The 14,371-nt window shown below is 37.7% G+C and overlaps 1 protein-coding gene across 6 annotated transcripts in view; it reads left to right on the forward strand.

Annotated features, from left to right (window-relative positions):
* The window catches only part of IL1RL2 (interleukin 1 receptor like 2), a 47,443-nt gene that overhangs the window by 19,161 nt on the left and 13,911 nt on the right, over positions 1–14,371 (forward strand). For all 6 annotated transcript variants that reach the window (XM_078348864.1, XM_078348865.1, XM_008980189.5 and 3 more), the window contains 3 exons: positions 4,447–4,518; positions 10,717–10,846; positions 11,632–11,768. In XM_078348864.1, the coding sequence (XP_078204990.1) occupies positions 4,447–4,518; positions 10,717–10,846; positions 11,632–11,768 (339 nt within the window). The remainder of the gene's footprint in view (positions 1–4,446; positions 4,519–10,716; positions 10,847–11,631; positions 11,769–14,371) is intronic.

The raw sequence follows: 14,371 nt of genomic DNA on the forward strand, positions 1-14,371 counted from the left end.
TTGACTTCAAGACCCAGAGCACTTTAGCTTTTGGTGGTAAGATCTACGGGAGCTCAAGTGCTGATCACTGGATCAGTAATTCCCCTCTGTTGTTTTAAATGCTCCCTCAATGGGCTGGTGACAGCTGAGTTTGATCCAGTTTTCCTTTCTGCTCTAACAAGACAGCACCGAGTTCAGTGCCTCACAATTGCTGTGTTCTTCTTCCCCCAGCAACCAGCGACACTCTCAGTACCATGCCGCCACTGTCGACGATTGGGAAGGGTGGCATTGGTGATTGAGGACTGTTTTTTTCTGTCTTATTAGTGTCCTTTTCTTCGATACAGAGTTAAAGCCAGATACTATAACTGATTTTTGGTTCTGACGAAGGTGTTTCCTCTGTGTAGATAGTTGTTAACTTGATGTTCTTGTAGGGGAGACAGTTGGTAGACTCTTCTATTCTGCCATCTTGTTCCACTTTCTCTACCCAAGCCATAAATTTTACAGAGGTCCAGGAGGGGAGCAACTTATTGAAGGTCACAAAGCTGGTTATTGTCAGAAACAGAGCCAGAGCTCTGGCATTCAGTGCCCAGGCCAGCATTGGTTTTTCCAAACACACTGGGCAAGAAGTCAAGGAGCTCCTGCTGTGGTGCCTTTCGCTCTTTCTTTAGTAGAAAGTTGTTTTCCGTATTTAAGCATCTAGATGAGAAGAACTAAAGATGCTTCTTTGATGTAGACCTTCCTATTTGTCACTAGTTTCCATCTCACACTTCAGAGTACTTGGGGAGACTGAACTTTTTCTGGATGTTTTGGATCCCTAAACATGTTTGGATGGCTCCCTGCTGCCTTTGCAGGACAGGGCCCTTTACTCTGCATGGTCCAGTGACTCCCTGTCTTCCAGCTGTTCTCCCAGAGAGCTCTTCATTTCTAATCCTTCCATGTTCTTTGCTGCAACTGCTCATTTGATTTAAATATTTTTGGGTGGTCTTCAGTTTTAATTATTCTCACTAAAAGCACAGTAATTAAGAAAATTAATTGTATAAAGTGTTTTGATTTTCATGCATTTGGGTTTTATGCTGACCATTATCTCTGAAAAAAATCACCTTCCTCATCTTGCTCACAGTTGAATCCCTGGCATTGAGCCCAGTGCCTGGCCTAGACCAGGCACAGAACTATTTATTAACCAAATGATTGATTACTATAATGAATTAGTGACTGAAGGAAAATTTTGAAGGTGAAATTTGTCAGGAAAATGAAGAATCCCTTAGGAAGTAACTGGGTTCTGTAGTCTCTACTTCATGTTCAATAAACATTTATTTATGATCTGTTTTATGCCAGTATTATGGCATGGCCTGATAATTAAAAAATGAAAAGCATTGTTTCTTCTACTGAAAAACTGTCAGCCTGGTGGCGATGAATCTAGAGATTAAATCGATCATTTTAATATCATGTGCTAAGGGTAGAGTCATAGACAGTGTCTGGGGAGCAGGGAAAGAATAAGAAGGAGGCATGGGTGGCAAGCAAATGGTCTGGGAAGGCTTTCCAAGAAGAAAGGAGTTCCCAGGTGAATTTCAAAGAATGAATAGGATTCATAAAAATAAAGAATGAATATGATTCATAAAAGTGAGAAGGGGTCTCTAGGCAGAGAGAACAGAGAGAACATTATAGGACAAAGCAGGGAAGCATTATGTTTATGTTGGATCTAAAATGATTTTGTTAGAGCCTATGTGAGTATCTGGTAGGGAGGGTGAGAGCCGAGACTGTGGAGTTAAACAGGTCAAGGTCCAAGGGGCTGCTTATGCATAGGCTTTACCATGCATCCACTGAAGGCCCTGTGCAAGTGCAGAGTCCTGGGGCTGCATTTGTTTTGGGAGACATCAGTATTGAGATGGATGGAAGCCAGAGGTGACAAAGGCTTTGCAGCTTGGAGACCACTTACGAGGCTGATAAAATATCCGAAAGAGTGCTGATAGTCTCAACTTGGGAGAAGGCCATGGGGGATTTCTTCTTAAAGCAATCATTTAAGAACTCTTTGCTGAGTAGTGAACAAAGGTAGGTTCTGTGCCAGGCAGAGACAACATGGTGGTGAAGAAAACAGCCACCACCACTGCTCTGATGAAGCCTGAAGTCTGAGAGGGAGGGGAGGCAGAGATTAATCAGATAACTCACGAATAAGACGTGTAATTACAGGGAAGATGAAAGAAATGAAGAAAAGGAAAAATCTGAGATCAAACAGATGAGGGCCTGGTGAGAAGGCAGTGGCTTGGGGAAAGCTTTCTGATAATGGTGATGTTGATGGTCAGGAAGCATTATGTGGGTGATAGAGTTGGGGAGATTTTTTCCAGACTGAGGAAGTTGCAAATGTGAATGCCCTGGTACAAGAGGGAACTTGGAGTATCTGAAGAGTAGAAATCAGGGTTAGAGTGATGATGAATGAGAGAGATTATGGTAAGTGATGAGGTTGGATAAGTAGTCAGGGGCCAAGATCAAGTAGGAACCAGCAATTCAGAGTAAGTAGTATGAATTTTATCCTAAGAACAATGACAGGCAGCCAGACAGATTGAAAGCAGGAGAGTAGCATGGCTTGATTCTCATTTCTGAAACAGCAGACTGGCTGCTGTGCACAGAATGATCCATTGCAGGGTAAATCATGAAGTGCAGGTGCAGAAGTGCAGGTAAGGCATGAAGGCACAGGTAACGTGCTATCATTGAATATGGAGAGATGTGGATGGGTTCAGGGCATCTCAAGAGGTAAAAACCACAGGGTTTAGTGTTGGGCTGAATATGGGGAGAAATATGGCATGGTCAAAAAAATTAACTAGGCTTTTTGACATGTGCTATTGACTGGATGGTGATGCTATTTATGCAATAAAATGGCTCTGAAGGAAAACCAGATTTAGGAGTGAGATCATGAGTTTGGTCATTGCTACATCGAGTAGTATGAGGTGCCCTTGGATGGTGGAGACCCAGAGTAGGTTATGGCTTGTATGGACCTGGAGCTTAGAGGAAGGACTGGAGATATGACCTTCAAAGTCATTGGCCCTGAGATGATATTTGAAGAGGTGGGTGTGAATGAGATTGCTTAGAAAAAGAGTGGAAAATAGAAGGCTCAGGAATGAAGAAAAAGACAGACTGAGAAATGAGGAGGTAAAAATAGTTGAATTTGGTGATTGATAAATTGAACAAGGTGAAAGAAAAGCTGTTGCCTAGAATGGTTTTTGGATTTTACATATGTGTGTTCTAGTGGATGATGTTACATTAACTAGCAGGGGCTAACTTTTGTTTGAGACATGGTGCATTTAGTTTGTGGAATATACAATTATTATTTCCATCATAAAAGGTATGCAGTTTTGTATTTTTCCTAGCTCCTCTCTTACAACTTTTCCATATCCCACCCCAAATCTATGGGAGGAATAATGGAACTAAGTAGGTGATTGTTAAATTTTGGTAGACAAATGGGAGAAGAAAGAAGTAGAGAAACACTCAGGGATAGGGAGTCCAGGGAGTCAAAACAGGGAGGGAGACAATGCTAAAGTTTAGTGGTAGAATGAAAGAGCTGGAACAATAATAGAAGAGGAAGGGATATAAAAGAATATGGAAATGCAGAGTTGGAGGAGGAAGATTGAAACTGAAGAGGGGGAGGTAGGGAGGGATAGCCTGGGGAGAAATGCCAAATGTGGGTGAAGGGGAGAAAGGAAGCAAAACACACTGCCATGTGCGTACCTATGCAACTGTCTTGCATGTTCTGCACATGTACCCCCAAACCTAAAATGCAATAAAAAAAAAACCAAAAAAACAAAAAACTGAAGATGTGATGAACCCTCATGGATCTCTCACCCAACTTTGACAATTATCAACTTCTGGTTAAACACTTTTCATCTTTACCTCTATCTACTCCCACCAATTTTAAAGACTATTTTAAAGTAATTCAAAAACATGGTATTACGTATTTTCCCATCTATATAACATTCTTAAAAGGATGAAACTATAGGAATAGAAAACAGATTAATGGTTGCCTTGGAATAGGAACAGCATGAGGGGGTTTTTTTGAAGGTAAAACAAGAGGGTTCCTATTTCTCTCAAGCTAGTGCCTAAGCCAGACCTTTGCTTATAGCCACTGCTTGAAAAGTGTTTTTGGATTATTAAGTAATGAAATTTTATTATACAAGCTTACTAGTTTATATTATAAACAATATAATATATAGTTTATACCAAAATATAGTGGCCAAAGTGAACTCTCCTCATAGCTCAGCTTCTAGCTTTTTTTTTTTTTTTTTGGCAATTCAGTTACTTCCGATTGAAAATGTGTATTTATGGAGTGAGATTTTGCACATTATGGGTTTTGATTTTTCTTCAACAGAGTTGATTGATGGTCTGCTTTGCAGGGCTTCATGTTATTGCATCATAGTTTTTGGGAATGTATCATATGTGATTCTAATACAATTTCCTGTGGGTATGATTTCTTAACAGAAAGAGTTGAATATGGAGGAAGTATCCCTAAAATCATTTATCCAAAAAATAATTCAATTGAAGTACAGCTAGGTGAGTAAATCATTGAAGCCACTAAAATCACTCGGGGAAGAGCTTATTATGTCTGCTTATTCTGGTGAATATTTTAAACCTTAAGGATGAAGATAAATCCCATACACACCTAGTTTCCAGCTTTGGATATTCCTGACTGAGCTCATGGGGAGAGGAATCAAAATAAAACACCAGCGAGCTGAAGCCTGGAAAAGTTGTGGTGGCAGAGAAGTCTGGCAGTGAACACTATGGGCCTAAAGTGATTACTATAAATTCATTTATACAAAGGCAATGAAATGCAAATATTCTTGAAAAAGACAATACATAATATAAAAGTACTATTAAATAATGTTGACCAGGAGTTCTGGATTATATTCTCTCACACTGCAAGGTATATTAAAGGAGTGAAAAAAATTATTGTATTGTATTGCTTAATCTACATGGAAAAGGATCGACAAGCATGGTCTCGTTTGTGATCTAACTAGAAAAAAGGGGTCAAGTTATTTTTTAAAACCTAAAAATAATCACTAGCAAAATAAATATGTTGTATAACATCTGAAGGAAAAGCAAATTAAGCAAAAATCCCAGCACCTCCAAAAACAGAAAGTTATATGTGTCAAACAGTAGTGTATCAAAATACATAATACTAAAAGTCTCAGAAATATAATACATAAAACAACACAATTGTTTCAGTTGTAGCAAGAGATTTTAACATACTCTTTCTTTGAGAAATTTACTAGGAAAGTAAGATTCTATATGGTTTGAATAATAGAGTAAAAGTAATGTGTCTTATACATATCTCACTCTCAGAAACATCTATGTAAAACTCAGAGTCCAAAAGAGAAATTGTGTAGATCATGGGGTATAATCATGATGCAGTGAATGTAAAAATTTATAACTAAACCAAAACAATAAAATAATCACACTCGTTAAGTATATGAAGTGGTGGCTTTGTTAATTAGCTTGATTTAATTATTCTATAATCTAAACATATATCAAAACATTGCATTGTACCCATAAATATATATAATTATTGTCAATTAAAACTAAACAAAATTTAAAAATGTAAACAACAACAACAAAAATCCATCTTTCAATTATTGCATTTTTGGTTAGAGAACCAAAGCCATAGTTAAAGAATATTAGAAAATAATGATAGTGAAAATACTTCATATAAAATTTCATGTCGTATGCTGTACTCCAAACAAGTTTATATCTTTAAATAACACTATTATGAAGTGTAGAAATAATTAAAATATACAACTAATCATCTGATTCTATAAAAAGACCAACTAAACAACAAGAATAAAAGTAGAAAATAATGAATTTATTAAAGGAAAATAAACTAATACAGTCTGTCCCAGAGTTGGTTAAGGGCAGAAGAGTTGTGGTGGGGATGGAGGAGAAAGAAAAACTTCCGGCAAATCTAATCCCCTAAATGCAGAGACAACCAAATAGAAAACATTTAGAAATACAGGAAAGTTTATATAAAACAACAAATGATAAAGAGATGAAATCTGTTTAAAAGCCACTAGGCCCATATGTTTTTAGAATAATTCTGTTAAACTTTCAAGGAAATAATAATGCCCATAATAAAGGATAATTGTCTACACATTACTCACTATATGAATAGTCTTAAAAGACAAATTTGGCTGTTTTAGCTCTCTTAATTGACTTCCTTTCCCATTCCTGCCTTTATAAATTCTAGCCAATGTGCTTAGATAATTAAAAGGCAAGAGAGGGAGTCTTAGAAATCTTGGAGGGAGGAAGATAGACTTATAATTTGTAAAACTTGATCTATTGGTTTCTACTTAGAAATTTTAACAAAATTAAGTAAAAAACCATAATCACTAGCATTTGCTTACTAATGTTATTTTAATATAAAATAAACATTCAAAGTTAATAGAATTTTTACATGCCTAAAATAGCATATATTTTGTAATTGGGGAAAATGGCATTCACATTTGCAATACAAGTAACAAAATAGTAAGGAACAACTGAAAAAGAAATTAGAAACACTTCTCTACATGATTAAAAATGAAACATTTTAAGGTGGAACATAAAAGAATATGTGTTTTAGTGAAATTCCAAAAGATGTTTCTAAATAGAAACAGTATTAAAATGTTACTTCTCCTAGATTAATAATTCAAGTTTAAAATAATACCAATTAAATTTTACTGAATATCCTAAAACTTGTCAAAGCATTTCTAAAATTTCTGTCAAAAATGCTGGAAAAAGCCAAGAAAAATTGAACAGAAGAAAAAAGAGAGCCATTTCCTTGTCAGTATTAAAATGTATTATAAAAATATGGATCATCAGTATGTCAACAAGGTTGCTGACTAGGGGTTTCTAGCACTAATTCCCCTACAAAAGGGCCAAAATATCAAATAAATAGCTACATTTTGATTAGTGTGTCTGAAGGAGAGCAGTAGAGTGCAGCATAGAAATGATGGAGTCCCTGCGGAGCACAGAAATTCAGGATGGCTGCATAGACAGGGGAGGAAATCACCCTTTCTCTGTAACTCTGTTTCCCCCACCAAGATTGACTTGGAGCCAAAAGAAACTTCTTGCAGCAAAAGGTAAGCAGAAAACCCCTGCAACCTTCGTTAGTACTACCTGCAGTTCTCGTTACAGAAGAAATCTGCAGTCCTCATAGGCCCTGAGCTGTGTGGGAGCAGCCTGGAGTTCTCATGGCTGCATTGCTCCAATGCAGGAAACTACCTTGTGCACACCCTTATCCCCTGTGACCCACTCTGCTACAGCATGGCGCTATCTCGGAATTGTAGCTACTGTTAGAGTGAGTCCTGTTGTGGGGGCCAGTAGCCACTGCATCTCTCCACCCCCAAGGCTCTGCCATCATTCCACCATGTTCATACGAGTGGCTACAACTCCACAATCCTGGTTAATTGGAGTATAAGCCCTGTGAAGTTACTGGGATCCTCATGCTCAAATGCACATAGTGCCCTGCTTTCTGTATGGACAAGCACTGCACAATGGGGAAACTTCCCCTGGCCAGCAGTTCTACTCTGCTCACCCTCATACCCATGAGGGTGTATATACTCACCCTCAGCCTGAGAACCAGGCCAGAAGTTTTGCCATTGGCAAGGCCACACCCCTTTTCCATTGGACCTACTGTGCGTGCACACACTCCCTTGGCCTGAGAACCAACCTGGTACCCCAACACCCTGCAAAGCCATGCCACTGTCAGTACAAACTCTTGCAGCCTAGGCCACTGAGATACTCAAAGATATTACAGATGTGGATTGTAATTGAAGAAACTGCATGAAGACTACACTTCTGTGACTCTAGAACCAAAGCCAACATGCCCTATTTAACTGACATACTAGGATGCATCTACAGAAAAAATGTTTCTCTAAGAAAGCTACTCCATAAAATTAGAAGGGTGATTGTTGCCCCAGATGTGCAGCTATCAACATAGGGACACAAGAAACATGAAAAAAATAGGAAACGTGACGTCTCAAAGGAGCTCAATAATTCTCTATTAACAAACCTCAAATAAAATAAAATTTACTAAATGCCTGAAAAGGAATCCAAAATAATGATCTTAAGGAAACCCAGCTAGATAACAAGAGAATGTAAGCAAATAATTCAATGAAATCAGAAAAACAATTTATGATCTGAATAAGCGATTCAACAGAGATAGATATAAAAAAAGAACCAGAGAGAAATCTAAGCTTAAGAAGTCAAGGAATGAAATGAATGCAATTGAGATTCAGCAACAGACTAGATTATTATATAACAACTTTCTTTGTCTCTTCTTATAATTTTAAACTTTTACCTGATATAAGTGTAGCTACTCCTGGTTGCTTTTGTTTTCCATTTGCATGGAATATATTTTTTCATCTCTTCACTTTCAATGTATATGTATCCTGACTGGACCTACTGTGAGTCTGTGAGTAAAGTAAGTCTCTTATTAGGCAGCACATAGTTGGTTCTTGTTTTTTTGTTTTTGTTTTTTAATCTATTTTGCCACTATATGTCTTTGAATTAGATAATTTAATCTATTTACATTCAAGATTATTATTGATCAGTAAGAACACGACTACTGACATTTTGTTAGTTGTATTCTGGTTGTTTTGCAGATCCTTTGTTTCTTCATAAAGAATTTTGTGATTATAATAGACTATTTTAAGCTGATTACAATTTAACTTTGGTCACATAAAAATACTCTAGACATTTATCCTCCCCCTAACAGTTTATATTTTTGTTGCTTTAATTCACATCATTATAGATTATGTGTTCCTTAATAACTAATTGTGTCTGTAGTTATTTTTGAACATTTTGACCTTTAAATTTAGTACTAGAGGCTTGAAAGATTTACATAGCACCATTATAGCAGTGAAATATTCTGAATTTGATTTTGAACCTCTGCTGGTTTTGTGCTTTCACATGTTTTTATGGTGGTAATTATCATCCTTTCACTTTCAGTTGCATCATTTCCTTAGGCATTTTTTGTAAAACTGGTCTAGTAACAATAAGTTCCCTTGGTTTTTGCTTGTCTAGAAGGGACTTCATTTTTCTTACATTTCTGAAGAATAGCTTTGCTGGATGTAGTATTCTTAGATAGAAGTTTTTATTTTCATTCAACACTTTGAATATAATATCCCTTGTTCATGAACTGGAAAAATTAATATTGCTCAAATATCCATACTACTGAAAGCAACTTACAAGTATGGAAAGGAAATATTCAATATAATCCCTATTAAATGACATTATTTTGACAAAAAGAGAAGGAACAGTCCTAAAATTTGTATAGAACCACAAAATACCCTGAATAGTCAAAGCAATCTTGAGGAAAAGACCAAAAGGCCAAAAACCAAAAACAAAGCTGGAGGCATCACACTACCTGACTTCAAAATATACTAAAAAGCTATAGTAATCAAAACAGCATGGTATTAGCATGAAAACAGACACAGATCAATGGAACAGAATAGAGTCCAGAAATAAACACACAAATCAACCTCCGACTGATATTTGACAAAAGTGCCAGGAACACACATTGAACAAATAACAGCCTCTTCAATAAACGGTGATGTGAAAATTGGATATCCACATGCACAAGGATTAAACTAGACCCCTATCTTTTAACATATTCAAAACTCAACTTGAAATGGTTTAAAGACTTAAATATAAGACCTGAAACTATGAAACTACTAGAAGGAAACATTAAGAAAATGTTCATGTAATTGGACTGGGCAAGGATGTTTTTGATAAGACCTGAAAAACACAGACAATGAAAGTAAAAATAGACAAATGTGATTATATCAAACCAAAAACCTTCTGCACAATAAAAGAAACAATCAACAGAGTGAAAACACAATCTACACAATGGGAGAAAATGGTTGTTAACTATGCATCTGACAAGGGGTTAATATTCAGAATGTATTAGGAACTCAAACAGCTGAACAGTAAACAAAAATAAACAAACAAAAAACAGAACACAAATAATTTGATTAAAAAATAGACAAAAGACGTTGCTTCTGTGATTCAGAAAATATCCTGTTTTCTTGATGGGGTGAAAATGGTATAGACATTTCTTTATGATAATTCATTAACTCTACATTTCTATTCTATACTCTTTCGTATATGTGTGTTGTATTTCACAATCCAGTTTTTAAAAAAATCACTTAGAATAAAGGACACTCCTTGAATGTTACAATTTACTATACTCATGGGACAAAATCCACTGAGACTCTAAATTGATGAAATATAATTTGTGAATGCATGTAGAGGTAGGATAAGGGAAAGAGGGAAAGCATTGGGGTCACATTTATTGAAGTCAAAATATCACTGGATTCGGTGTTAGAAATCTAGAGTTAATATCTCATTTCTTCCTCTAATTACTTTGGGTCAGTCACTCCATCTATCCAAACTTTAGTTTTTGCATCCTTAACACGGCGATAATAGCACCTCCCCTTTTCCTGCCATGTAAAATTGTTTTTACATGGCATTTGTATACTTGATGATGTTTGGCAATGTATGTGTATCTGTTTACAACGGATGTCCTGGAAGTCCACTTGCTCCTCATGATTTCTCTCCAGGAAGAGAAAACGGTAGATTAACATTAGCCTGGGGGTGTATTTCTGGTAATCAAAAGGTATTTGAGGCTCGAGAGTAAGATGCACTTGTTATCCAGGTGTTAATAAATTTGAAAGTTTGTAGAATTTTCATTGAATATTGATGATTTTGGTTTTTTAGGCACCACCCTGATTGTGGACTGCAATATAACAGACACAAAGGATAATACAAATCTACGATGCTGGAGAGTCAATAACACTTTGGTGGATGTTTACTATAATGAATCCAAACGAATCAGAGAAGGGGTGGAGTAGGTGTTTTGCTTTTCTGAATTCTCTAAAAGCTATCAAGGGTTTCTCCATCTAAGTGAATCTGGTGTCACTGCTGCCTTCTCCTACTGTTTTTGCCCCTCAATGATTCATGTTATCAATTCCACCTACCACATAGTTAGAGTGATATGTATCCCTGAGAGCAGTAAGATCCAATTCTCTCCACTACTACTTAAGATTAGTCTCATTTCCATTCAGTTATATCATCAACCATAGGCCTTCAAAGCTTAATCCCCGGGGCATACTAGGCAAACACTGGAAATGACACAAATGTGTATTTTGCAACAGTAGAAGAAAGAAATAGTAGTATTGTTCATTACTATACTAAAGAAGCACCAATGGGGACTCTTAGGGAAGATAGTGCATAATCATTAGCTAATTGAATGGGTATAAACTCAAGTTATGGTGGTATAAATGGAGTGGTGTAAATAAAACTAATGAAGTCAGAGGGCAGAGGAGTTTGTGTTGGGTCCTGCAGTGTGGATAAGTTAGGATATGTAGAAAGGAACAGGGGAGGGGCCTGTGGGACTGAGGATGGTGTCTGTAGCTAACAGAACCATACATCCTTGACACCATGCAGAAGAAAATGCAAATTTGAAAATATACATTCTACATACCTCACTGGGCCAGTCAGCAGAGTATTCTTAGGATAACATGATAGTCCAAAGTGTTCTCCAAGAAAACACTTTATCTCCAGAAAACAGATTATAAAATATGTTGGGTAAATGTAACTCACGTATTAATGACTGGCTCTTTTCTTTTGTAGAAGCTATGTCTCTTTTCAGGAACGTAATTTGTACACAGTAAACATCACCTTCTTGGAAGTGAAAATGGAAGATTATGGCCTTCCTTTCATGTGCCACGCTGGAGTGTCCACAGCATACATTATACTGCAGCTTCCAGGTAATACTCCAGGGGGTTACACACTGTTCATAGTGTCCAGAATGACTGCCTGGAAACACATCTGAAGGAGGAGTGACTCTAAATGCTCAGTGTGAGGCATCAGGGTGAGATTAAAAGGACAAATTCAATATGAAATCTACAGAAAAGCTCATGCAATGGTTCATCATGTTCTTGGAGCAAGGCTGGGATTTTATTGCAGTGTATTTTAATTTTCAATACATTGAGATTTTATACATCAAAACAGCAAAAAACAAAAGCTTTTCTTTATTTAGCGTGATTGCCAGATGTTTTGCTTTTGAGCTTTTAGATTTTTCATAAATAATTTGATATAGTCAAAATGCCTATGTATGTTTTTACCATGTAACTTTGTAATTATATATAGAGGCTGAGTTCTGAATATTTAAGCAGGAAGGCTTCTGTCTGACTCAATGTGTATACAAATTACACTCTGAGCACCTTACAGAGCTAATTGATTATCCTTTGGAAGTGATAAAGTCAGTGTATAGGTAGTGGAGGGTGAAGCCAGAATCTTGACAACAACTCTGAATTCATAACATATCAGGGGAAGTGTATGAAATACCTTGCTAAATGCTGTGAGGTTTATCAAGACAGTTGTTCTTGTTGATTCTATTAATATTGTGTGTGTGTGTGTGTGTGTGCACATGCACACGTGGCTAGCTACATGAAAGAGAGAGGACTTGAATTTGCTGGTGTTCTTTAATGATCAGTTAAACTTATGCTTGCATACATCCAGCTAGAGTCCCACCAGAAATGTTTTTCTAGACCCTAACAGAAAACACAGTGGTTGCTGTATGGAATTAGCAACTGTGCCTTTGCCCTTGCCGAGCTCCTGGCCTCCCGGGTGTCCCTGACCTCCCTTAGAATACCGGTGAATAGGCATCTGCGCACGGCAGCCTGCAGCTCTGGGTGTGCACATTCTCTGCCTCACTTTTGCGTCCTGAAGTCCAGTGTCGTTCTGGCCTCAGCTGCCTTAACTCTGAGTGAGCACAGTACCCTCACCTCACCCTGGGTGCATGGGGAATCCTTGGGTTGTGTCATGTGGAAAGACCCTTGGGCTCATTTGTCACCACTGCCTATTTTTTCTCTTCTCATTGGCTTTTCCTTGTCATAAAGTGTCCCTTTCCATCACTTTTCCTCAGTCAGTCTTGTGTTTGCCATCTTTCTCTCTGGTACCTCTATGAGGTTCCGTCATCTGTGCTAATTTTCTTTCTGTGTCCTCGACCCTGTAATCTCTTTCCCCATTATGGTGTCAACTGTCATGCCCAGGCAGGTGCAAACAGATTCTAAATATCCAGCTGTGTTCTGTCTTCCCCCATGACAGCCCTGCATTTCCAACTGCATATGGGAGTGCAGGTACACTGGCTGATGTCAGAAAGCATGTTTAAACTCTCCAACCTCCTGGGTCTGTTTTTCTTACCTTTGTTAATGGGACTCCCGTATCTTTCACATTGCTCAGGCTCAAAATCTGGGATCATTTTGATGCCTTCCCTAATCCTCCCTCATGCCAAGGCCCAGTGAGTTGCCAAGTTCAGTGGATTCCTCCCCTCCTGTCCATTCCCACTAACAAGCTGGATGGTAGAGTGGCTCTTGCCCTGGACTTTAAGGCCAGGTTTTCAGGGTCAGATCCTATTTTGTCTACTTAGGAGCTGTGTGAGCACAGCACTGTCACTCAACCTCTCTGTGCCCGTGTCTCCTCACTTGTGAAATGAGGAGAATAGCATCTTTCTTCCACAACTGTTGAAGAATCAACTGGAATTTTCTTTTATACCTTTTTACTGTGGAATATAACACACATATATGTTATAACACACGCACATGTATGGTAAAAGACACACAGGATATCTGCATCATATAACAAGTCATTGTGTAGCAACACTCATGAAACTATCACCTGGAGTAAGAAAAATGCATTGCCTGAAAACCTCCTGGGTGTTCTTCCTGATCTTCCCTTCTTGATAACCATACCCCAACTTTTAGGAAAGTCATTTCCTTGAGTTTCTATTTATGCTGCTAGTCCTGAAAATACAATTTATTTTTGCCTATTTTTGAGTTTTATATTAAGAGAACTATATAGTATGTTTTATTTTCTTAGGTGTGGGGGGCTTATCAGTGTATCACTGATATAGCAGGTAGCGTAGTTCATTGATTTATGTTGTTGAATCCTATTCCATTGAATAACTAGGTCACAGTTTATCTACTGGGCTATAAATATGTGGTTTTCACTGTTTTGAGTTTGGAACTATTAACAAATAATACTGCTGTGGAAATTCCTGTTCGTGTGTCTGTGTGCCCCTGTAGAGGCATCCCTCCAGGATATATCATTGAGAGTAGAGCTGCTAGGTAAGAGTCTGTCATTAACATTTCTATATAATGCCATACTGTTCCTCAATGTGATTCACTGATATTTACCAGTAGGCAATGAAACGGAAACTCTGGCTTGGCATTCAGGGCCTCCCTGATCTACCTGTTGCCACTCATTTCCCAGTTGTCACCTTCCTCTACGCCACAGAACAGAGAGCCAGATCAGAGACAAAGGTGGCTCTTTTGTGGGCTCATATTGTGATGAAGGAGGTGATTTTGAG

This window comes from Callithrix jacchus, chromosome 14, assembly GCF_049354715.1.
Source record: "Callithrix jacchus isolate 240 chromosome 14, calJac240_pri, whole genome shotgun sequence".
Taxonomy (NCBI): domain Eukaryota; kingdom Metazoa; phylum Chordata; class Mammalia; order Primates; family Cebidae; genus Callithrix; species Callithrix jacchus.